We start from the raw sequence: 26,290 nt of genomic DNA, 5'->3' as shown, positions 1-26,290 counted from the left end.
ATCATGACATAAATGTGATGCGAAGCTTGGGAAGTCTGTCTCATCTTTTATGGCCTTGGAAAGCACTTTGAAGTTCCTTGGCCCTGAGGACAAATCTCATTAGAATCCCCAAACAATGATGGTTATCTTTGGGTGCATCCAGCACTTCCCCAGTACCCCCAGGTCCCATTCCCACTTGTCCCATCAAAACTTGTTCTCATATAAGTCTATTCACCTGGTGAATGACTGAAGAGCTGACGGCAGCTGAAAGTGGCCTCTATTTTCAATGATAAACATCCTGCTCTCTAGTTTCTCACCTGGGCTGAACACTCTACAAAATAGCTCTCTTGAAGGATCCCAGAAACAACATGAACAGTAAGTGTCATCACGCAGACCTCAAGGCAGACCTGTGGGGGTCTTGGCCAAGGCCTGGTCCCTGACATTTACAGAGCAGGGAGCAGGGGCAACATGAGCTTAACTGACACAGGAACCAACAGAAGAAAGCTAGACTAGAATTCAAAGTGGACGGCAGAAAACATACTCGAGTTTACTTCATACATATGATTTTGTCCAAACTATTCCATCTAGAGTCATTTTAGACTTAAGCATTTAAAGATGTTTGAGGATAAGCAGCTTCACTTGGCTGGGAGGATTCCAAAGCCATATTTCTAAAATCACATCCTATTACCTTAGCTTTGTAAGGATACTACTCAACACTGCAAACGGTCAAAAGGTCATTGGTCAAATAAGTTTGAGAAACACTCGACTAAAGAAAGCTTTAACGATAAAACGAGATAGATTTCCTTACCAGGGGACTTCTCTAAGGTTTTAGTGCTAATATGATTGTGGATCTCTAGTTTAGGAATGGGGGTGCAGCGTTTCTCAAATTTATTTAACCACAGAACCTGATTTCATAGAATCCCTATTAATATCTTGAGGAAAACAATTTGGAAAATACTATTCTCTAGTGTATACTAGTTAACCACTAACTACTAACTTATGGGCACAAGTTCAACTAATAAGTATGGGCACAAAGCTTATGTACAAGAACTTTCACCATTGTTCGTTTGTTTGCTTATAATTACATATGTGGAAACAACAAAGGCATCTGACTATAAGAGAATGGTTAAATTAGTTGTGGCTTATTCAGATGATGGAGTATTATTTAGCCATTATAAGTCATGTTTTAGTCTCTCAAATTTAGAGGAATAGTTACGGACATGGGAAAATATTCAAAATACATTAAGAGAAAAAGCAGGTTACAAAAGCAGAAATACTGCAGGGGTTTAGGAGTGCAGGCTCCGGAGTTGGACTGCTTGGGTTCAAATCCTAACTCACGACTTATTAGCTGTGTAAAAGAAAACAGAAGTGCACACATGACACATGGTAAAACCTAGTCAGGATAAGATGAACAGTCTTGTGGTTGGCAGAATAATGGCTTCCACAAAGATGTCCAAACCCTAATCCCCCAAATCTGTGAATATTTACCTTACATGGCAAAAGGACTTTGCGGGTATGATTAAGTTAAAGACTGTGAGATGGGAACACTATCCAAGATTATCCAGTTGGGCTTGGTGTAATCACAAGAGTCCTCATAAAAGAGATGCAGGAGGGTCAGAGAGAGAGAGAGAGAGAGAGATTTGAAGATACTATACTGTTGGCTTTGGATATGGAGGAAGGGGCCACAAGCCAAGGAACGTAGATGGCCTCTAGAACTGGAAAAGGGAGGGAAATGGATTCTCCCCAAGAGCCTCCAGAAGAAACACAGCCCTGCCAAGATCTTGATTTTAGCACAGAAGGACACTATTTTAGTGTGTTTGAACTGTCATAACAAAATACCATGGATTGGGTGGCTTAAAAAACAGAAATTATTTTCTCACAGTTCTGGAGGCTGGAAGTGTCAGATCAGCATGGGTACCAGCATGGTCAGGTTCTGGCGAGAGCTTTCTTCCTATCATGCAGATGGCTACCTTCCTGCTGTGTCCACACATCACAGAGAGAGAACGAGGTCTCTGGTGCCTTTTCTTATAAGGGCACTAATCCCATCATGAGGGCCCCACTCTCATGACCTCATCTAACCCTTACTATCTCCCAAAGGCCTCATCTCCAAATACCATCACATTGGGGGTTAGGCATTCAACAACATACTGAATTTGGGAGGGGACACAATTCAGTCCATAGCTGACACATTTCAGATTTCTGACCTCAAAAACTATAAGATAATAAATTTGTGTTGCTTTAAGCCACTATATTTGTGGTGATTTGTTACAGCAGCAATATGAAACTAATACACATGTAGACCCAATGTTATCTTCCAGGCACATGTGTGCATGAGAAAAACTAGGCAGGGAGTAGTTAGGATTATGAATCACTTTGCCTTTTATCTTTATTCTTTACTTTCCAAATTTTTTTCTACAATAAGCATGAATTAATTTTAAATTATAAAACAAACCAGAATTTTTTTCTTTTAAGTATTACCACACATGCTAATGAAAGCAGATAAAGCTGGGGCTTTAACCTTCATGGGCCAGGCAGATCCGGAAGCCTTTCTGACTCACCAGGCCGCACACACAGGCCCAGGGGAGCTACTGAGCTGACACCTCCTGGGGCCTTAGAGAAGCACTGGTCACATTCACTGGTGACTCTCACAGGCAGACTAAGGAGAAGAGTGGGGGAAGCAGAATTGCACTCCAAATTAGTAAATGCTGTCTCCCATGATGAGTGGAAGAAAAAACTAGGAAACATGAATTTGTGTTTCCTGTTTATTTTAAGTAGTTAAGCCACGCCTTGTCCAGAGAGAAAAAGCCACGCCTTGACTGCGTTTCTGGATCCTCCAAACAAGATGGATTTCCCTGTGCTGATGGGGGCAGAGAGAAAAACCCGCAATTCTTCCCACCCAAGGGAAACTAGAGCTAGGGCTGCATGTCCTCAGTACACAGCTGCTGCCATCCATGACAGCCCACACCCTCCCTCTATAAGAAGAGGAGTAACTTCTAAAAAGTCAAGAGGGTGGATTCCCAAAGTTAAGAAAATTATTTTGGTCAAACATTAGGATTTTGGTGATTATTATATTCTATACACATGGCATCTGACGTCTTAAAAATCAAAGATCCTTTGTTTCTACATTTCTCAAAAGAAAGGAAAAAGCCATCACCCACTCTTATTTAAAAACCAAACTGAACAAAGACGCCCACCAGATAACATTTGGCCCAAGCCCCCTCAATGATCTCCTTTCTTCACGGAGCCTTGGGGTGAGCTTGCAAACATCTGAACGACTCGCAGATCACCAGAAAGAAAGGGGCTCAGACTTGCATTTTAAATTCCATTTCCTCCTAATACAAGGGAATATCCTGCCTGCCAGATCCGGAGTCCATGGGCTTGTATGGTTCCAGCTATGACCCACACACCAAGAGCTAGTCCCTGGTCCTTTCATCTCCTCCTTTGAAGGCCCCAGGGGTGGGAGAATGCAATGATACGAATCTTCAGATTATAAGCCTAGCTCAGAAATGAGAAACACCCCTGCCTGGCGACACAAGTCTGAGAAACTTCCAAATATTATTACTTCAAGGTATGGTGGGATGTTGGATGAGTTGTCGATATTGGATCATTCCTCTGAACAGAACTGGAAAATGAAAACTGGAGAAGGAAAGAGTTTTGCATCTGCAGGGGAAGCATAGTTTAAGACCAAAAAAAGAAAAATATTTAATTAAAACAGTAAGGATAAAAATCATGGTAAGTAGCAATTGCCCCACGAAGATCTTTTGGTTAAACACATTTCTACCAACACAGTGAGCTTAGCTCTATGAACATTATCACCCCCCTCCCCAAAAGAGAAAATATTTTCACGGTAATTTGTAATTTCACTGTCACCCAACATGCTTAATAATGGCCTTTGTTTTTTGAAATCACAGCTGACTACTGAAAGCTAATTCTTGAACTCTGATTTTATATGAGAAACTTTAATTCTAAAGAAGTAACTATGAATAAATCTCAGCTAGGACTAGAAAGCAATTTTATAAAAGCATGTTGTATCATTTATATCAGGGCTCCAGTAGCTGCAGAAGAATAACTCATAAGTAACTCTGCTAAGGTTTTCTAGGTCTTTTCTTAGAACAAAAACTGCAGTAACGGGACTTCCCTGGTGGAGCAGTGGTTAAGAATCTGCCTGCTAATGCAAGGGACATAGGTTCTAGCCCTGGTCCGGGAAGATCCCACATGCTGTGGAGCAACTAAGCCCGTGCACCACCACTACTAAGCCTGCGCTCTACAGCCTGTGAGGCACAACTACTGAGCCCTCGTGCCACAACTACTGAAGCCCGCGCGCCTAGAGCCCGTGCTCCACAACAAAGAGACGCCACCGCAATGAGAAGCCCGCGCACCGCAAGGAAGAGTAGGCCCCACTTGCCGCAACTTAGAGAAAGCCCGTGCACAGCAACAAAGACCCAATGCAGCCAAAAATAAATTAATTAATTTTAAAAAAACCTGCAATAAAAACAACTCGTATTGGAAGCCTTTTGTGCACCAGGCACTGAGTGTACTAACTTACTGATGAGGTTGGTACTATTTTATTCCCGTTTTACTGATGAAGAAACTGAGGTTTAGAGAGGTGAAGTAAGTTAGTTACACAGCTAACAAGCAGTGGAATCAGGATTCGAACTTCAGATATGAATCCAGAAAAATGACTGTCACATTTAAGCATATGTTTAATTCTCCTTGACCAGCTTTGGTATGAATTTATATTTGAGTAATGAGAAATAAAGACAGAGAGACTGAGAATACCTGTGATGTCAGATGCATACAACTTTTGGGGAAACCTTTGACCTTTACATTCAAGGTCATGAGAAATAAAATACCATTACATGTAACATGAATGTGTTCTTTGGTGCTCTAATGGCCTGTCCTGCACCCTCTTCCCACCACCACCCCTAGTCCTCCCCCCGTAAGTAGCAAGTAGCTTATTTACAAAGATGAAATGGCTCTGAAACATCAATCTCCCTAGGGGAGCTCACGGCAAGCTGCCATGGTTAGTAAGAGACTGTCATATCCTGCCCTAAACTCCAGCAGTCACGGGGGCCATCCTGCTCCCAGGCCTGGTTTAGATTAGCTCGCATTTCTTACCGGGCGCAGAGCAGGGATCTTACAAGAATTAGGTCCTTTGATCACCTTTTCGTTCTCAGCTCAAGACTGCATGTTTCTTTGTATGTAGGTTCACACAGTGGTGCAGTTGAGTCTGAATTTTTGGAAGCAGCTCTCCTAACTTGGAGCATGGGGTAACCAGGCATCGGTAAAGGGCAAGTAACCAGGCCACCATGTGATGTCCCCAGCAAAGCAAGGGACAACCCAGACGCTGTGTGTACCAGAAGACCCAGCACAATCAGCAGTGACAGCAGAAGCTGTTACAAAACGGAAAGGTAGGAAGTGTTGTTCTTCTCCAAAGTTCTACGTCCCAGAAGTCATGACCATAGGCTTGTCACAGAAGAAAGACCACAGTCTGTATCTTGTCAGGAGTGAAGGTGATGGGTTTAACCATGACAGTTGCCCTTTTCAAACCGCTGAAGGCAATGTCCAAAAAGAACTTTGAATTCTGTAACTTGAGAAGTTCTGACCTCACTGAACACCTTCAACCTTCACCCCTTGCCGAACCCTACTTCGACCTAACCTTTTCTTACCAATTCCTTCCCAAATGGCATGTGTTTTTAAAAATGAACATATTCGCTGGGTTCAGATAAATAAAAATACAGGGAGTTTCTGATCCAAGGCAGAAGGAACAATCTTAAAGAGCAAAGGAGAACAGCAGAGAGCAGACGTGGTGTTCAATGACCACCAGTAAATGAATTTGGCCAGCGTTGGCCCTACTCCGCCAAACCTAGTCAGGTAGTGGAGTGAACGCTTATCCCTGCGCCTCCTCAAATTAAGAAATGGATTCCTTGCTTGAGCTCCCAGTCCTTTCAACGTTTTCAGGCAATGAGCCTGTCTCCAGAGTGAATGACTGAGCTTCCTCCTGGGGCATGAACTTTCAGAAAGAATTCACAAAAGCAGCCAGGCTAGATGGCTAACATGGACGATGCTAGTCCCTCGCCATCTGCCCAGATCTTTGGACAGCACCAGCAATTTGACTGTTGTAGTTTGGAGCACTGAAATTAAGTTCTGAAAGCACAGAGGAACCATTAAAACTAAGTTTTATCATAACTTACTTGGCAGCAAAACCCGAGGTGAACCAGCATGAGGTTCTTCTTGGTCTTTATTGATCCCACTTAATAGAACAAACTCTAAGTTTCACAGCAGAAATCGAATTTGATGACAGGTGCAGCCCCAGACTCCACTGGGTGTGTTCAACAATAGTACATGCGTTGCACTGCTTTTCTAAATAATGGTATGGACACTTCACGGCCTTTCTAAAATCAGAAAAATGTGGAATATATCTGGTCTCAAGAGTTTAGGTCATTTGGATTCTATCCTAGATAGCTGTTGGGAGGGTTACATGAGAAAATGAGAAATAACTGTGTGTGAATTACAGTACTGGGCTTTAAGGTCTCGGTGAGTTGCAGCTACTGTGATTATACTTCGGTCACCAGAGAATGTTCAAGGAACTTGGCGGTATACGTAATCATCTGTAGGATACTCCACGTTCTGCTTTAGAATCTTCACACAGCCAGCTGTGCCCCTACAAGATACGCAATTTGTACCTGCCTGCAGCAAAGGGAAACACTGTACACTCCTGAAGAAGCGCTCTCTCTCACCTGGGCCTGGGAGGGAATCCTTCTGTCAGTCACCCACACCAAGGTCTTCTACTGTGGAGGACTGAGGCTATCTCAAGTGAGACTTGGCCTCATTCAGCTCTAATTCAGCATGGAACAAAGGCACCAAGCTCTGAATATTGTGCTGATATAAACACTTTTTTTCTATCTAGGAGTTTTCTTTGTGATATTGGGAGATAATGAAGGGAAAATGACCCAGTCAATAAGCTTTATAATAATGTAATGAACATCACATGTGCATTCAATTCAAACTGACAACAGAAGTCAAAACACCTTGGAAATCTTATTTTTATAAGAGGTATAACTAACGTATCTTTCCACATATTAAAAGACCTAAACAGACAGGTTATGGGACTCAATACCCACATCTTTTCCTTGACAGCTCTCCAGAATGTCCCACTGGGCAAACTGTCTGACTTGGTAAATCAACTTGACACCTGGCATGAAAATGCAAACTAGTTCCAAAACCTAAGCTAATCATCACCTAACTAACTGGGTTTCTCCGGCCTGCCTAGAACTTGGAAGTGAAACCAGGATATCTAATAATAGACACAGGCACTAAAGAGAGAACTGTCTGCTGCTACCCCTCCTATGAAAAGACATTTTAACAGGTCTAAAGTGTAACTTCGGTGAAATGTTTGGGTTTTCCTCCCAAACTCATTCCTCAAGGGCGTTTTACAAAAGTGCGTGGGTTACACCTTCAAATCGGGCTTGTGCACCTGCCTAAGTGCTTCCTTTATTCTCTACTTCTAAGTACCATCAAGAGGAGGCCCACATGTGTTCATTCTTGGGAGCATGGCCTCTCCCATAACCCAGGGCACTCGTCAAGATGGCGGCCGGCCTTTAGACGTACATAGAAAAAAAGCCGGTAGAATGGACTCAGGAAAGCAGGAAGACTTTTAATTCATCAATTCATGGCTGAAGGCAGGACAGCTTGGAGATTTGTGGAGATAATTACCCCTTGGAAAATCCTCACTGGCTTCCCACTGACCGCAGGATAAAGTCTAAAATCTAAAACCTTTGACATGATTTACATAGCTCTTCACTGGCTCCAAATCAACTGTCTTTTGTTTTGTTTTAAATCTCTTCCTTTAACCCACCCTAACTTTATTTAGGCACCTCAAACATGCCAAGTTCTCTTCCTCTGTAGGTGCCCTTCCTTCTAACTGGAACGATCTCCCCCACCCCCTGAACCCAACCCAACTCCTTCAATTCAAAACTTAGACGACAGTTTCCCAAGAAAGGAAGACTTTCCTTATCCCCCCAGTGAGGCGGTCTTCCTTGCTCTGATCTTCCACAGGTCTCCACGCTTCTCTGTTATGAAACTTCCACCTTTCTTTGATGTTTCTGTTACTGAACTATAAGTTCCCTGAGGGCGGGGACTTTATCTGCCTTGTTCACTTCTGTATGAACAAATGCCACACAAGCCCTATTTAAGTGGACCTTCTTCTGTTAAAAGTCATGCAAGAACCAACAAGATTCAATTTCCATATAATTTTTCCTAATAAACGGTCTTTGAAAATGATTACATCCTTTTAAAAATAGAAATCTCATCATCTTCCATCTCGAAAGGCAAGGGAACCAAAAGCAAAAAACAAGTATCTTTTCAACACCTGGGAAATGGTTGGAAAGCACTTCTCTTTCCTTATCACATCTTGGCTCTCAGTGGCTTTTACTTGCCTTAAGATTTCAGGATTCCATCATGTCACCAGCATAATTTCTACCAGAGGAGATGTTAAAAATTATATTTTTCATCACCTAATATCAAATTGTCACTCTGTGTCATGCAGTGACCCAGCTGAGTCACCTCTACCGGCATGAAATGGGGAGTAGTACGGTAGGAACTCAGCAACATCTCCATTCACAAAACCAGAGTTGGAGCCAGCGGTTCTGACCCTGGCCATGAAAGGTCCGGTTTGGCTGCTAAGAGTGATATGTCGGCCTCCTTCCTGATCACGAACTTGGAAGCTGGCTGGCTAAGCATTACTCTAAACGTTTCCAGGCATGGATAGAAAAAAATTACCTTTTGCATTCAGCTTCTTTCAATCAAGGTTGTAATTCTGGGAAGCCCTGCCACCTACTTTCAATGTTCTAGAGGTAAATGTGAAGAAGCGAGCTGCACACACGTTATCTATCATGACTGTGGTCAGTGTGACAACCAGACTCAAGCAGGGTGCAGACTTGCATGGATGAACTACCATCTTGCTAAAGGAGCAGAAACCAAGCCTATGCGGATGGGCTATGGGGGAGGAGATCAGCATTAGCACAGGAGGAAGTACGGGAGAAATCGGTATGGGGCTACTGGGATGCTGAAAGCAGACATTAGGACTCTGTCCTGTTTTAAGCCTGGCGGGAAGCATGACGGACCACAGCAGGTCAGGGAACTAGAGGAAACTGTGGAGATGTCTTAATTTTTGTTTGTGTGCTAGAAGTCAAGTATGGAGCCATAAGGTAAGGGGTTTAATTAGAGAGGGAGTGAAGAAAGCTGAAAATACCACTGAGCATATGCAGTGTAGAGAAGGTTTTATAATGAAATCATATAAAGGGAGGGCTAGGTAAGTGGAGCCAGCTGTAACTGATAAGAGAGCCATGGAATCTGCCTGCCACGTGAGCAGAAGTTGCTGAGATGCCTGCAGAAACTTCCTCCACCAGTGAGGCTGCAGGTTCTTATGCAGGCCCTTTGCAATCACTTACTGGTGAAGCAGGCTCCCCAGACTGGGCTGAATTCAAGTGGTACCAAAACTTTTTTTAGGATCCCATATAGAAAGCCCAGCTGGCATCTCTGTGCCAAGCCATCCCACAACAAGACTTTAAAGTGAACTCAACAAGTAAGGATCTTTGGGAAAAGCCAACCAGTCACTGTTAAGCATAGACAAAGAGCCTCTTCTGAAAGTTTTCTTTGCCTCAAACACTCAGCTGGCCATTGCTCCATGACCTGAAGGCATTAAAAAACATATCTAGAGGGGCTTCCCTGGTGGCGCAGTGGTTGAGAGTCCGCCTGCCGATGCAGGGGACATGGGTTCGTGCCCCGGTCTGGGAGGATCCCACATGCCATGGAGCGGCTGGGCCCGTGAGCCATGGCCGCTGAGCCTGTGCGTCCAGAGGCTGTGCTCCACGATGGGAGAGGCCACAACAGTGAGAGGCCCGTGTACCGCAAAACAAAAAAAAAACAACATATCAAGAAAGTCACCATGCTCTCCCTCTTCCTGCTCCCTTCCCTTTCCTTCCTGAATAATTTAGTCCAAAAGCTATTAGGTGGGGCTGAACAAGATGAGTGTCTGCAGGGAGGGTGGGAGGAACCCCAGTGGCCCAGAGTGGTGTGCTGGAGCCAGAGCAGGGTGGGAAGGGACACGGGTGACCCAGCACAGGATGTTGGAGCACAAGCTGGGTGAAGAGGGTGTTGGTGACAGGAAACAGCAGTTGCCACCCAGAAAGTGACACTTGAACCCATGTTTGGTGAGGAAAATAGTAGATTGGTTCCATAAGGGGGGAGGGGTTTGATCAAATAATAAATATATTGAGGATAATAGGAACCAGGTACCTTGTTGTCAAGGAGGAGGTTACAAATATGGAAAGAGAGAAAATGAACCCAGTGGTATTAGAGTAGAATTAAAGGTATCAGGGTGAGCTCATGGTTTTCAAGATAGGTAGGTAGATAGATTGATTAATCAATCAATCAACTGACAGATAGATAGAATGTGTATATATTCTCTAATTCTGACCACTGAGAGTGCCTGAGAGCAGTGCCTATCCAACAGCAACGAGCACATCAAACACTCAGACTTTGGTTTCTAAATACCACTCTCCACTGAAAGAAACTAGTGCTCTTTGTTGAAAAGGCTGATTTCAGGGTTAGGAAAGTATAAGATGAGATTGGAACATCTTGTGGCACCAGAAAGTAAAGATATGCCCAAAGAAAAATAGGGACATGTCAAAAGGACACTGAAGTTAGCCTGAAAGGCTCCTGTGAACTATATTTGAACAATTCAGGATAAAAATAACAATAGAAATGGATTATAACCCACTAAATATAATAGGAATCCATGAGACCATCTGTCATAGATAGATACATAGATAGATAGACAGATAGATTTAAAGTCTGAAGAGGAGTGAGATAAAGATTACGTGGTACCAAAGCATCTCACCACAAAATATCTGTTAATTACAAAGGGAAAAAGTAACTATTGTACAGAAACCCTCAATCAAGTGATCAAAATTAGCATCATGTGAAAAAAGTTAACATCTGTCCCTGTAATGGGACAAACTGACACCACGTACTACCTGACTGGATGCTGTAAGAAGAATAAGCATCAGTTCTGTGGTATTCCTACCAAACATGCATAACCTGAACGTAATCATGTGAAAACATCAGGCAAACCCAAACTGAGGGACATTCTACAAAATTGGGGGTGAGCAAGCATCATGTTGGCAATTTACTCTTAATTCAGAATAAAAAAGATATTTGTATTTAACTAGGGAACTTCCCTTTGGCTTTGAGATTATTTCAAATTTAAAAGTTAATAATGGGAAGAGTTCACTTGTGTTATTATAGATTTGATGGAAGCCAAGTGTCAATGGGCTTAAGATCTGGATGGACCAAGAGAAATGCCAGTAATTATATGTTAAGGCAAGACTTCTTAAATTATCTCTAGTGAAGGAACAGTTTTTCTGCCCAATCTATTATGGACCATCCATTAAAAAAATACAAAATCCCACACTTTCATTTGAGGACGCTATCAAATTGCTCCAAGAGTTTTCAAATGCTCACTCCCTGTGCCTGTACTTAGCTTGGATCAGGAAGAGTCATGAACTAGCTTGGACCACACCGTGAGCAGCTCTTCTCTTTGGTAGGATGTGTGGTTCCCCAAGTGCCGTCATGTCCAAATGAGAAATAAAAATTACTCGTCACAGTGTTATGCATAATAGTAGCAACAATAATTCCCACTGTAATTAACGTCAACCATCTATACAAAGTATTCAAGATAGGGACTGTCCAGGCAATGGGAGAAGATTAGAGGACTGCCTTTACATATAGAAACTCAACTTCTCCAAAAGGGTCACAGGACACAAATAGAGGAGACCACCTTGATTCCAAAGTAATTGTTTTATGGTGACTTAAAGAAAGATGTAAAGAAAGACAAATCCATAAAGATCAATTATACAGAAGATGGACCAAAACATCTTCTATGGGTCGATCTGCAACACCAACCCATAACTGTCATTGCTGGGAAGACACTCAGCATTCAGAAGGGGTTAGGAGAAGACATCCCCAAATCAGACAGGTTTGATTTAACTGCAGATACTGACATCAATACAGTCCCCCCAAGGGCCGACTCTGGGTCTGTGCCACACACAGCCTCTCCCTCAGACAAGAGAGAACAATTCTCCACAGTAAACCAAGACCACAGCAGAAGGACAAGAAAGGAGCTATTACATCCTTGGGGAAATGGCAAACACCATCTAGGCTCAGGGTTCTTCCAGAGGACACTCTGACACTCCCAATGTGCGTCTCCGAACACTGAAATCCCCGTTCCAGTGTCCCCCTGACACCAATTCCAGCCACACACAGAGGAGGGTCCACATATATACAACCCTGAAAGCTGGAATCGGCAACACCGATTGCTGCAGCATCTGTCGCTGGTCCGCGGCACTCCACTTACCTGGAGCAGTTTTGTAGCACGATGTTCGGGAGGGCAGTGATGGGGCATTCTTTGCCTTGGGGCTCTGGGTACTCTGCAAGACTTGTCTCTGCCTCTTCAGCTCCTCTTCCCTTTCCTGGGCTGCTCGGATCTCTTCTTCGATCATGGACAAAGTCCGCTGCTTCCTGGACCTCAGCTTGAAGGGCCCAACCATCACATCGGACTCTTGAGTGGCCAAGAGTGAGGCTGTGCTTCTCAACTCAGCTGCCTCTGAGTACTTGCTGAAGTAGCTCCCTTCCAGTCTGGTCTCCTCCATGTTTATTGGGCCACTGGTCTGCACTGCCGGCAGTGGCTGGGAGGGCCCCCTTTCCCTGAGCGCCCTGTCTTCAGTAGGCAGAATCTTTGGCAACACATCCCTTTTCTCTTGAACAGGGGAGGACACCTGAGGTGGTTCAAACATGCTCTGCGGCTTCTCTGAGCTGGAAGCCCCAGTTCCAGCTTCCTCCAGACTTGCTTGAGGTCCCTGCTGTTCGGCTCCACCCTTGTTGGTTTCAGACACAGCTCTGTCCACTTGCTCAGCTATGGCTTGTTGAATGGCATTCTGCACCAGGAGACCAGCCTGATATTCCAAGGGGTCATCAACCGATGGAGAGTCTCCCAGCGTGGACGAAGGGGAATAGAAACCATGATCACTGAATGACTTGGAGACACCTTCTCCTCGGCCCTCCGAGGGGTTGTCAGTTTGGGGAGTCTGGGGCAGAGAAAAATCAGCGAGCAAATTTTCCTGGAGGGCATTGGTTGTCTCGTTGGAGGCCCCACTGTCACTGATGTTGTCCATGCTGAAGTCATTGGACAGGGTCTCCAGGACGGTGGTATCCTGGGACCTCACCGACAGCTCATCCAAGCCGGAGTCAAGTTCCTCTGGAGTCAAAGAGACATTGACTGACCTTGAAAACTGATCCAAAATCCCAGGTTCGTCATCCTTGACCACGGTGAGGACAGCCCGGGCACTTGTAAACTCGCCGTCCTCTGCCCACAGTTTGGATAAGGGCCCGCGTTTGGACGGCTCACTGTACGGCCCTTCCTTCCCCTGAGGAGCTGTGCTGCCCTGGCCCCCTCCTCCAGAAGACTGGCTCTCCAGGGCACAGTGGGCTTTCTGTCCCTTGGCTGCTGAAGAGTCTTCGGGAGGTCCCCCAACAGAAGCTGGTCTCGAGATGGTCAGTGTCTTGTCTGAGTTGACTGGTCCCAGAGGTCTGTAGAAGGGCTTGATGGAGAAGAGCCTGGGTGTACTCTGGCCCTTGGCCACTGTTTGCCTGGAATTCTCCATCAGCTGGAACTGTTTGCGAGCCGCGGAGAAGTCTATCTGCTCCGTGACGATGTCCTCCTTCGCGCTGTCAGTCACGCTGGAACGTTCTCGAGAGGACGCAGGGGCCGCGCCGAGCTGCGGCGCGGCCGGCTGCCGCCGGATCAGCAGCTGCTCTTGCTGCGCCCTCCTCTCCTTGCGCTCCTTGTACTTCTTGTGCGACTCCAGATGTTCCTCGTTCAGCTGCTCCTCGATGGTCTTTTCCTGCGGAGGGTTCCACCATTTGGCGGCGATGCCAGGATTCTTTTTCACGGCCTGACTCCGGATGAGTTCTCGCCTCTCCTTTTCCAGCTCCAGCATCTCTTCTGAAGGCCTCACTTTCCTGACGCAGTACTGTTCTTTTTCACTCTCGTCGTCCTCAAAGAGCTTGGAGGGCTTCTTGTCCTCGTGGAAGGCACGCAGCTCGAACTTGGCTTCCTTCTTCAGCGTGGTGAGCGTGAACTCTCCGTCTCGGGAGGAACACCGCGAGCTGGTGGAGGAGCTGGGGCTCACGGGCACCTGCAGGCTGTTCCCCAGCAGGTCTCTGGGCTGGTCGGGGGGGCGGCCGTTGGCTCTTTCACCCTCTGCCATGGTGTCAGAGGTGCTCTGATGGAGCTCCAGGGGAGGGGGAGCCTGCCTGCCAGCCACTCTCTCGGTGGGTTCCGGCTGGACGGCCGTGTGGGCAGGTGGGCTTGGGCTCCCCACCAAGATGGCTGCTCCAGGCTCTGGGGAAGACGTGCCGTTGTAGGTTCCGTCCACAGCAGAATCACAGCAGCTGGCCTCCAACACCTCGTCTAGATATCGGATCTCTCTGGCCACATCATTATCCAGAGATTCATGGTGATCAGCGAGGAGGCCATTGTGGGGGGGTGAGTAGAAGGGGGAGGGGTGGTCCATGGAATGTGGAGTCGAGGTGATTCCGGGAACACTCTTACATTCTGCAACAGAGACCTCAATTTCCATGTTTTTGTGATCTGGGGGAAGAGGGCTGGTGGCAGGCTCCAGGGGATTGCCACTACAGTTGTCTCTCTCGTTTTTTAGCCGGATATCATCCTCGGAAAGCTCGGGAGCCTTCTGGGAAAAAGAGAAAAAACAGAAGTCAGGGTTAGAGACCACATCGCTTATGGATAGGAACTTCAGACATTAGCTGATAACTAACTGGAAGGAAAACTGAAAACACAATGACAGGATCTTTTGAATACAAGTTTCTCTTCTAAAAAATCCTTTAGGGCTTCCCTGGTGGCGCAGTGGTTGAGAATCTGCCTGCCAATGCAGGGGACACGGATTCGAGCCCTGGTCTGAGAAGATCCCACATGCCGCGGAGCAACTGGGCCCGTGAGCCACAATTACTGAGCCTGCGCATCTGGAGCCCACGCGTCTGGAGTCTGTGCTCCGCAACGAGAGAGGCCGCGATAGTGAGAGGCCCGCGCACCGCGATGAAGAGTGGCCCCCGCTTGCCACAACTAGAGAAAGCCCTCGCACGGAAACGAAGACCCAACACAGCCATAAGTAAGTAAATAAAGCAAACTGTCAACAAGTAAAAATAAATAAACACTATTATTAAAAAAAAATCCTTTATATATTCATTTTGTTGCAGTAATGGGTACCTAAATCAATTTTACAGATTCCATTTTGCTTACCTGGTGTCCAGAGAACTTTCAATAAATGCTAGTCCCGTTTTTACATTTAAAATTAAATTAGGGGGACTTCCCTGGTGGTCCAGTGGGGAAGACTCTGCGCTCCCAATGCAGGGGGCCTGGGTTCTATCCCTGGTTGGGGAACTATATCACACATGCATGCCGCAACTAAAAATCCCACATGCTGCAACTAAACATGCCGCAACAAAGATCCCGAGTGCCGCGACTAAGACCCAGTGCAGCCTAAATAAATAATAAATAAAATAAATAAATATTTTTTAAAGTAAATTAGGATTTGGATCATCTGATGATATTGCTCAAATAATTTCTAAAGTGGGGCTTCCCTGGTGGCACAGTGGTTGAGAGTCCACCTGCCAATGCAGGGGACACGAGTTCGTGCCCCAGCCCGGGAAGATCCCACACACCGCAGAGCAGCTAGGCCCATGAGCCATGGCCGCTAAGCCTGCACGTCCAGAGCCTGTGCTCCGCAACAGGAGAGGCCACAACAGTGAGAGGCCCACGTACTGCCAAAAAAAAAAAAATAATAATTTCTAAAGTGGAAGAGATTATATAGCAATTGTATCCGAATTTTTCAAAAAATTTCATAGCAAATTTCTGCAGAAATGTAAGAGAATTATTTGTATGTCCCCAGCTATAAAAAGAAGGTCGTTTGGCAGGAACAAATCTTGAAAACATGATTCTCAGAAAGATGTAATGCAATTATTCTGTAGACAGAAAACTTTTTGAAAATTTTTTCCAAAATAAAATATTGGAAAACAGTAGATCTCTTCATCGGCCCCTTAAGAGCTTCACTGCCACACTGCCATGGCTGTAATTGACCACGTGCATTATAAACACAGAACCAAAGCCACTGACCACACAGTTCTGTTCTCAAAACAATGCTCCTTGGTTAAGGAGTGAAGAGCTAGTGGATGGTGGCCCCTCCCATCTAGTTCCTAAAATGCTCTGTATGTGACAGCTCCAATTTTGTGTTTAAATAAAAAAACTGTATTTTCTTAATGTTTTTAAATGCATCATATTTTTCATCAGTTATCAATCCCATGTCACTTTATTTGGCATTAGTTAAGATTAATTTTCAAACTCCAGGATATATTTTTTTTTCTCATACCAAAGGACTCCGGTTTGTCTCAGGTAATTCAGCGGTAGGCTGTGAGCTTCATTTGAGTTCCCCTCAAGGATTTCACTAACACTTATATCAGCTTTGTTTCAAGTCTCAGGTCTAGAGGGTGCCTGGTATTACTGACTTAACACAATGCAAAACTGCAATACGGTATAATTTTCCTTTATTTAAATTTAAACATTGTTAAAGGCTTAGAATATAATATTAAAACACCACCTTAGGATGATTCTCAGGGGGTTAATTTAAAAATCCTTTCAAGGAAAGTGAACAGTTAAGGATTCGTTCATAATATCTAGAAAAATGTGGAAGTTCACGCTATGTGCTCTGCATTGCTGTCAGAATGTTGGAAAACTCTCATGGTCATCCGTGAACTGGAAGGTTACCCAGGAACTGGGGTTTCCTTCACTGTGTTCCCCACATTCCTCTTTAGACTTAAAATCAATCAAGTAATATAAATTCCTTCCTTAGAACTAGGCAACAGTAATGAGTATTACTTCTTTGTCAGCACCTTCTGGTCTCAAAGGATCTTCCAGCCTTGATCTGGCCTTTGTCAAAGTCTGGTACTTAATATTTATAACTTCCACTCTCTTTATTTTGTTTTTACTTCATTTTTGACCAGTGTTAACTGGTGGCTCTTTTGTCTTTAGAATGAACTAAAGAGGCAAGGCAAAAATGTTGCTACTGTCCTTTAAAAAAAGTTAACTAAACTTTCTTTTCGTAAGGAGATTCAGTAACTTCTATGTCATTCAAGAATTACAGGAGGGCTTCCCTGGTGGCGCAGTGGTTGAGAATCGCCTGCCGATGCAGGGGACACGGGTTCGTGCCCCAGTCCGGGAAGATCCCACATGCCGCGGAGCGGCTGGGCCCGTGAGCCATGGCCGCTGAGCCTGCGCGTCCGGAGCCTGTGCTCCGCAACGGGAGAGGCCACAACGGTGAGAGGCCCATGGAAAGTTATTAATGGAATAAGCTGACCAACAAAAAGAGACACGGTATTGCTATGGTGAAGTCAGACTACTGAACCACTCCCCAACCCCCGGCCTCATTTGGCCAATGATTCTCTGCTAATATTCTTCATGGGAATAATAGAGCTTTCCTTCTATCTCTTTTGGCTTTTTTGGGGGGGGGTGGAGGTGGAACAGGAAAACAGTAGGAAGCTGCTGAATTGAAATATGGTTAAAAATCATTGTTCTACTGAAATGGAGAACACTTTTCAATAGTTGACAGGAGAGGAAAGAGGGCAATGTAACGTTAAAAGAAGCTAAAAGGCAAATAATTAATTCTATAGATCATTGAGTCATTGATTCATTCATTAAAAATGCAGGAGGCTTGTTCTGTAGGGCATGGCGCAATTAACGGCAACAATAAATTCCAGGAGACAACACCCTTTTTCTTAACAAACACTGGATTTCCCATACTTCCTAGGAAGCTGTAAAGCTATTTTGGGGTTTACTTAGTCTGGTCAGGTGAAGCGAAAAACTTGCCTATGTTAATGTCTTGTTGCTGATCACAGAGATTGGAGTAACTGAGCCTATCGCCACAGCATCCCGGAGAACACTTTGTCAGCACTGTCCCTTTCTCCTGGATGCTTCACAGTCCCAGTGTTGGACGCTGGAGGAGCTGATGCCCTACGGCTTTTTTTTTAAGAACTGAAAAAACGGTATCAACTTTTTCCAAGGATACTTTCTGAACTAGCAACAACTGTCCCAATTCAAAAGTTTAAATATCTGAGAAGAGCATTTGATGGTGCATTTTTGCAGTGTCAAGAAAACTAACTTTATCCCTGAGTCAGAAATGATGAGTTGTGTGTGCGATGTGTCAAATATTTTAAAAATGCTAATTACAGGCAAAGTTTAGAGTCCCAGTGTAATCTGAGGCGATTCCTTTCCAATATCTTAAAAAAAAAAAAATCTAGACACTGGAGGGTATAAACAGGAAAGAGGCTCTCCTTCCTGTTAGTTACGTGGGGCCCCAGCTCCTTTCCACTAATTCAGAAAATTCTTACTGACTCTCGGTTCCATCCACCTCAGGAAGCAGCAGCTCTGAACCCTCATCAGGGTAGAAGTCCTTACAGAGCTAAACAACTCCCCATTGCTGACTTCCAGTCCTGCCTCAGAGTTCCTGAGTTTTTGTAAAGTTAGGGAACAATTATAACCAACGAGCAAATTCCTGAGTTCTGTCTCAGCAGGAAGAATTTACCTTCGTGCAGGATGACCTGATGTGATCAAAGCCGCTGTAACTATACCAGGCGAATGAAAGTGGGCCGGGATCCCCACCGTGCGAGGATCTGGCAAGAGTCTGCGTTTGACGTCATTAAATGATGTCACGTTTAAACCAACAAATACTTATTGCTCCCTTTGACGAGAAGAAAGACCAGAATTTTCTCTGTGTTTCAGATAAGGTAAGCTTGATTCCAGATTCAGACAAAATGCATTCATTAAATGGATTTTTAAGTCTTTTCTGAAATAGACTAGGCCCCAATGCAAAAAGCAGGAAGATAATGAAAGAACCAGCAAACTGGGTTTTCAAAGGTCAGAGAAAAACCAAGGTGCTAAGGGGCGGGTGGGAGATCCTTGGATGGCCCCAGCTAACCCTCCACGTGGAGCCCTAACAATCTGGCACGTAATACCTGCCGGCCTCCTGGCTTCCCAGAATAGCTAACAGCTGGTCAGGATGTCTACCATTTACTTTAAAATACTCAAGCAGACACAATGTAAGATAGCTGTGTGTGTCTGAAATTAGTTTAAATTACATTCCAGGAGCAGACAGCCATCCTAATCCGGAGTATATACGCCAGGAGTGTTCATCCAGGATCTAATCAGAAATCCCACCTTCCACAGGAGCCCGCCTTCCTCCCGGAGTTTAGCTCTAACTCCCAAGGGCCCCTGAGGCTTTTGCTAATGGGCATAATTAAGGTGAGAATAAAAGGTTCAGAGAACTCGAGAGACTTCCCAGGGTCCCCTAGCTAGTAAGTGGCACAGCCAGGACTTGAAGGTCAGTTCTTCCTAATTCTATCCCAGTATCTCAAAAGGTATTCTCAATGACTGGAAGCTTCCAGAACGACAAGGGAAGTCTTAAGAAGGTGGATGGATCTGAAGAGCATTTACTCGGCTTTCTGGCTGATGGTTTGCACACTTCAATCTGTAGAAGTCACGTACGATTCACAATTTGGCTTCAGAAGTCGAGGACCCCTTTCCCTCCTTATTCAGAATGGACAAGAGACAGATTCCCTGGAGACGTAGCTTCAGTTCCTACCTTCTGCTCCACCTGCAGGACCCTCCGGCTAGAAATGGAGGTGCTGGCCTCTTGCTCATTCTGGGAATTTGGCCTCTGAAGGGGGGGCCTCTTCTTCCTCTGGTGACACCCCAGAGGCAAAATACTAAATCTCACATCCCAGTCATGGCAATGGACAAGGCTGCCACTCCTCCCCAGCACCAGAGTCAGCAGCACAGGTGGGATTCTAGAAGCCTGTTTGATTTGCCCAGAAAACACATCAGGGCCCTGACGCCTGCCCGGCTTAGGTCATGGACGGCAGTGTGCGGTACCTGGGCCTGCAGCTAGGTGCACCACGCATAGAAAGAACTGGAAGGAAATGCATTCTCCTTAGCAGGTCTGGCTGGGCCCAGGGAGACTCCAGAAAGGTGTCCTTCGCTACAAGGTCAAGCGAGAAGCAGAAGCTTCTGCTCACTTCACGTGTCTGCCGTTTGCCTCTTCCCAACCTCCCTACCCTGCTCTTGACAATGTCTGTCACCAACTTCCCAGTCTCCTAGCCTAAATGCACCGTGTGACCCAAATGATTCAAACGTCAGGCGCCTGCTGCACGAGCAGGTTTCTCTGCTCTGAATAACCCAGATTACTTCCCACTAAAGCCACAATATTTAAATTAGAAATGCGTCTCCCTAGGTAACAGGTGACCTGACCCTTTAATCCAGTTATTTTTAAGTTCCACCAAAAATACAAACTCATCCTTGGCCTACGAACAGGGGCACGGCTATGAAAGAAAACGTCCTTGTAGCTGTCAAACCAGAGGGTATCTCTGTTTTTCTTTCTTGTTCTCCCTCTCTTTCCTAACTCGAGTTTTTAGGGCACAACTGCTGTGTTCCACAGGCCACGCATGGCTGTCTCTAGGAAGGTTCGTGCAGGACTCTACTTTCTGGCTGAAGTTTCCATCATGAAGGCAGATGGGAGGAGAAGGTGCAACCTGGCAGGGGGGTGATGCTTAGACACCTGCAAGATGCCCGCACGGGTCTGCTGAACTTCACCAGCCTTGGAAGGACGGGGTAAAGCCACAGTCGGGAAGTCTGGGCGAGATGGACTCCCCAGACCAAGGGAACCCGAGGAGTGTGGAAAGGGAGCACAGAGGCTGAAAAGGTCAAAGTGCATTCCTGCAAGGAGAGGGGTGTCCTGAGAACCTGTAGAGTGACAAGCCCTGTGCCGGGGCCATGGGAGGTCCCTAGGACTCTGGGGTGGTCCCCACACTGCAGCAAGGGACTTACAGCCTTGGAAGGAGAGAAGACAGATTCACATAAAGATAGCATACAGCACAGGCAGACGGACTAATACAACATAACTGGAAAGAAATTTCCCACCCTGTTCAGGGTGGCAGATGGTGTAGGCTGAAAAGACTGTATGAAGGAGGCTGGGAGCGCCAGCGTTCCTCAGCAGCTGGCCTGTGGCTCCCCCCCCCCACCCCTACTAGAGAAGCCGCTGGGACTCTGAGTGGTCCCTTCCACCCACCCCTGTGAAGGCACAGAGAGTGGGAATGTCTGAGGATGGCTTGCTTCCTTTGTTGGGCTTTGGGCCTCTGGGCCAGGAAGTGGAGGGGAGTGACCCCAGTGATAACCTGGGCCACATTCCAGCCCCAGGCAGAACTTCCTTCCCCCTCCCCAGCAGAGCTTCTTCCGGCCTGCAGAACCAAAGGCTGGTGTTGATCGTGGGAAGCAGGGAGGTGGGCCACTCCCCAAGGAGGCCAGAGACCCCTCCTGGCTGATGACAGGCAGACCTAAAACCCCCAGCACTCTGGGGTAGTTAAAGCTAAAATTAGACCAGACGGGCTCAGGGATAATGACATGACCCTCAATAAAGGGGGTAACACTAACAACATCTCTGGGGTTTCCTTCCTCCTGCCATGAAGCCATTACCACTAAATGTGACTCAGACGGTTCTAAAAAGAGCTTCCTGGGCTTCCCTGGTGGTGCAGTGGCTGGGAGTCCGCCTGCCAATGCAGGGGACACAGGTTCGCGCCCTGGTCCGGGAAGATCCCACATGCCACGGAGCAACTAAGCCCGTGCGCCACAACTACTGAGCCTGCGCTTGAGAGCCGGCGAGCCACAACTACTGAGCCCGTGAGCCACGACTACTGAAGCCCACACACCTAGAGCCTGTGGTTCACAACAAGAGAAGCCACCGCAATGAGAAGCCCGCGCACCGCAGGGAAGAGTAGCCCCCGCTCGCCTCAACTAGAGACACCTCGCGAGCAGCAACGAAGACCCAACACAGCCAAAAATAAAATAAATAAATTTTAAAAAAAGATTATTGAAAAAGTTTAAAAAGACCTTCCTGTTCTTCTTACAGGCCCAGCCCTTCTTTCTGAGAGCTTCTGTGGTATTGGTCAACACAGCAATCACCCTCCTGCCATTCCCTCTGGCTTAGGCCTCAGGTACAGGCTTGCTGACGATGGGGTGAAAACACTTCCGGAAAGCCCTTCCACTGGAAACAAGGCTGGCCCTATGTCTTGACTCACTCACGATCCTGGTGAAGAAGTGGTCCCTTTGTAACATAAGGGAGACTCCCCAGCACCACAGCCTGCCCTATTAAAAGCATCCACTGAAAAGCCAGTGGCTCAGATGTGAGGCTGCACATGTGGAAACTTAAGGTGTGGTCTGATGAACACGTTTACAGCTTAGGCTCTCTCTGAAAGAAACTAAAGAGGGTGTGTATGATGGAGGTGTGATGGGAGGAGGTGAGGAAGGAAGCTGCTGCCTTTTCTGCAGCCACTGATGAAAAGCTTGTTTCTTTCAGTCACTTGGAGATCCGTTCCCTACCAAAGGGATTGAGAACCACTGGGAGATTTCAGGGTTTCCCCTAGATGAGGAGAGATGCCTCATTTCAGGTCCAAGAAAGGCAAGTTTCGCTTCTTCCTCGATGCAGTACACCCCAGGCTCTGTCAAGGAGTCCTAAGATGCTCTTCCCACCAAAGGCCCTTTTCACTGTGAAGCTATTTTACGGGACAGTCCCCACCTCCTGAATAAACCAAGGTCAAGGCCACAGAGGGAACTCTGGCTCCCGCAGCCTGAAATTTCTGGGGTAACTGATTCTGCTGAAAGCAAAAGCAAGCCTGGCTTCAGTTCTTTATAACTTAGCTGTGTCCTTCTTGGTTTTAAAATAGTTCAGGATCTTGGATTCATGCCCGGACAACCAGTAATGGCAGAGAGCAAAAGCTGGGCTCCACCGTGGACCCGGGAAAAATCCACTATGTGGAGGCAGAGCCAGGAGAAAAGAGAAAACCGTGCCAGAGGCTTTTGAGATTAACTCTTCGTCCACAGATGAGTCTGTACTTAGGAACAGAGCTGACGAGCTTCTCTTCCTATGGCCCTGGGTCCCACAGGAGACAGGCACACACGTTCCCCCAGAAGCCCCAGGCCACTCCATGAACGTGGCAAGTTCTACAACAAGGGCTTGTAGATTAACTACATACAAGGTGATAACAAGAAAACCCGTCACCAGAACAGCTACGTCACTTGGTTCTGCTGCGGAAAAGGACACACACACACACACACACACACACACACACACACACACACACACTCATGCACCATCTTCAAAGCATTATCTGGCAAAGATGATGTGTGCGGACTTCTCTGGTGGCGCAGTGGTTGAGAGTCCGCCTGCTGATGCAGGGGACATGGGTTCGTGCCCTGGTCCGGGAAGATCCCACAGGCCGCAGAGCGGCTGGGCCCGTGAGCCATGGCCGCTGAGCCTGCGCATCCAGAGCCTGCATCTTTGCATCTTTGCCTGCACTGTATGTGTGGTGGGGAGCTCCCACTCTGCCCTTCAGCATGAAAGCTGGGAGTCTGACAAGATTAGCAAGAAGAGAAGCAAGTCTCCAGTCTGAGCCCAGCTGCCCACACTCTCCAGCAGGAAAGGCATCCACAGCGTAGCCCCGAAGTCCCCACTCTGAGTCCCTCCTCCACAAAGACTCTGGCCTCACAAGGGAACCCTCTCCTTCCAGATTAGAAAGCAAAGGACCATAAGCTAGGTCAGCAGACTCGGCTTACCCTGCCCGGAGTGCCCACTTCACATGTCCCCGGTCAGAATCGCCTCTTTTTCCAGGCAGTACCCTGCGCCCCGGCTCAAGCTGGACAAATTCCTTCTGAGCCTCCTGACAGAAGACTGTGGAGTCACAGCTGGCCCTCCTTCTGCTCCCTCAAAGGCCACTCACACAGAGAAGGACTTTAACCCCCTTCAAAGAGACCTGGCCCCTCCCTAGCTGGCCCGAGCCTGGAGGGCAGCAGCCGGCCAGCCAGAAACAGCTCTCGTTCACGCCTGGCGCCCAGGGCTGCGTGGGCAGGTGGGAGCTTAGTGGTGCTGAGATGAACCAGTTAGGGCTGTCTTCTTGGAAAGTCAGAGATGGGCCTTGGGCAGGTAGGGAATTAATATCCTGGTGATGCTAAAAGCAGCAAGAAAAACCTGACGGATCCCGAAGATCCAGTTAAATGGACTTCATCCAGTTAAGTGAACTTTTTAGGACAGCTTCTGTATGTGTGTGTAAAATAATAAATGCTCACTGTAGAAAATCTGGAAAATAAAAGTTACTCATCCTCACTCCACACAGAGGAAAGCAGCTAATGGTTTACTGCATTCATGCAGTCTCCTTTTTGGAAACATGTATTTAACAGAGTTGAGACCACACTATATGCAATTTGTAGCCAACTTTTTTCACTTCACATTATCTCACAAGCACTTTTTATGTCCTTTGATGGTGGTGGTCAGATATATTTTAAATGGTTACATTGTGTCCCACGCTGAAGTGGGACAGAATTTGAAGACAGGGATGAGTGCTCTAATTTCAAGGAATCTCTGGGGGAAGTGGTTTTTCCTTTCTCAGGGCTAACTAGTATCTTCTGCCACAAAGAAAACAGACCCCCATGTGCCCTGGGGAGACATAAACGCCACAAATATATCCCTCACTCTTTCGTCATAGAATCAGACCCCCAGCACCACACACTAAGGGTCACGGCGTGTTGATGACTGGTTCCCAGAGCTGTCCCAGGGTGGATGAGGCTCCACCCACCTGATCCCCCAGAACTCTGGGTTGACCTGGAAAGTCTTGGGCATAATTTAGGATTTTGGCTGAATGGAAAGCCAATCAGAATTCCAAGGCCATGCAGAACTCATTTTCTTCAGTAAGATTTTAGAAAGGACAAAGAGAACTGAGATTCACAGTAAACTGAATAGAAGGAGAAGGACAAATGCCAACCATGGTCCTGTGGGCCAATCTATTTGGGGTCAGTTTGGGACCAGTTTATCCTGGTGAAGCAGGCGAGCAGCTCAAAGACGGTGGCAGCCCAGCGTCGCAGACCCCCTGTGACTCTCCCGGAAACACAAGTCTGGGAAGGAGTCATCAGAGTGGATGGAGCCCAGGCAGGCTCTTTTGAAAAGGAAGTTAAATGTATACTATACTTTACAACTATTTACAACATTCAAGTGACATTGTTAACGAGCTGAAATTTATTTAGAAATATCCAGGAGTTTCTCAGTGACTGGGTGATACCAAGTCACCAGGGAGCGTTACACTACGGAAACTCTTAAGTTACGCCGCCCTTTGGAATAATCGGAATGTTCTGCTGTAGGGCCAAAGGCATTTCAAGATACTACTTAACGGTCTAAAGTAAAATGAGGAGGGGAAATCACACACCCAGGGTGGCACTGCTCTGCTCAGGAATGATAAAGCGAGCAGGGCCCTCCATGAAAAGGTAAGAGGCAAGAGTGGTACCCAGGACCTGCTACATGATCACACCTGCCCCTCTGCCCCCATGAGGAGGTGTGTAAAAACTTGTTTTAAATCTGCCCTGTTCGCAAAAGAGGAAATTGTATGTGCTCTTAAAGTACTATTATCTAAGCAATAGGCACACTTCTGACTGGAGTCCGAGGTGTCACAGTTTACTACACATACACGCACACACACACCTATACATACGTGCACATGGTTATGAGGTGAGTTGGGTCCCCCCCACCCCAACGTCATAAGTTGAAGTCCTAACACACAGTACCTCAGAAGGGGACCTTGTTTGGAGATAAGGTCTCTACAGAGGAGAGGTCATCAAGTCAAGTGATGTCATTCAGGTGGGTCCTAATCCAATGTGACTAATGTCCTTATAAAAAGGGGAGATTTAGACACAGAGGCGTACCTAGAAGGAACGTGAAAAGGCCGCGAGAGAAGTCAGGGGTCCATCAGCTAAGAAGAGGGGCTGGAACGTCCCTTCCTACGGCCCTCGGACGGAGCCAACTCCACCGACGACACCTTGGTTTGACACGTCTTGCTTCCAAACCGTGCGACAATAAAGTTCTGTTGCTTAAGCCACCCAATTTGTGGGACGCTGCCACGGCAGGCCTAGCAAACCAATACACACGCTCACACATACACACGGACACACACGTGCACACACACACATGCATACTCATCACTCATATTCGTACGCACACGCCCCCCTCCCTCCGGCTGCAAAAATATGATGGAATTAGGAAGAACGCTCTGTGGCAAAGTCACAGTGACTTGCCCCAGAACAGTGGTTTAT

At 46.5% G+C, this 26,290-nt stretch overlaps 1 protein-coding gene across 12 annotated transcripts in view; it reads right to left on the bottom strand.

Annotated features, from left to right (window-relative positions):
• PALM2AKAP2 (PALM2 and AKAP2 fusion) overlaps positions 1-26,290 on the bottom strand; it is a 619,204-nt gene that overhangs the window by 19,015 nt on the left and 573,899 nt on the right. For all 12 annotated transcript variants that reach the window (XM_079926224.1, XM_079926225.1, XM_079926226.1 and 9 more), the window contains one exon: positions 12,398-14,792. In XM_079926224.1, coding sequence (XP_079782350.1) covers positions 12,398-14,792 — 2,395 coding nt within the window. The remainder of the gene's footprint in view (positions 1-12,397; positions 14,793-26,290) is intronic.

The sequence above is a fragment of the Stenella coeruleoalba genome (assembly GCF_951394435.1).
Source record: "Stenella coeruleoalba genome assembly, chromosome: 7".
NCBI lineage: Eukaryota > Metazoa > Chordata > Mammalia > Artiodactyla > Delphinidae > Stenella > Stenella coeruleoalba.
Note: the sequence above shows the minus strand (reverse complement) of the source record. Positions and strands in the feature narration are given on the sequence as shown.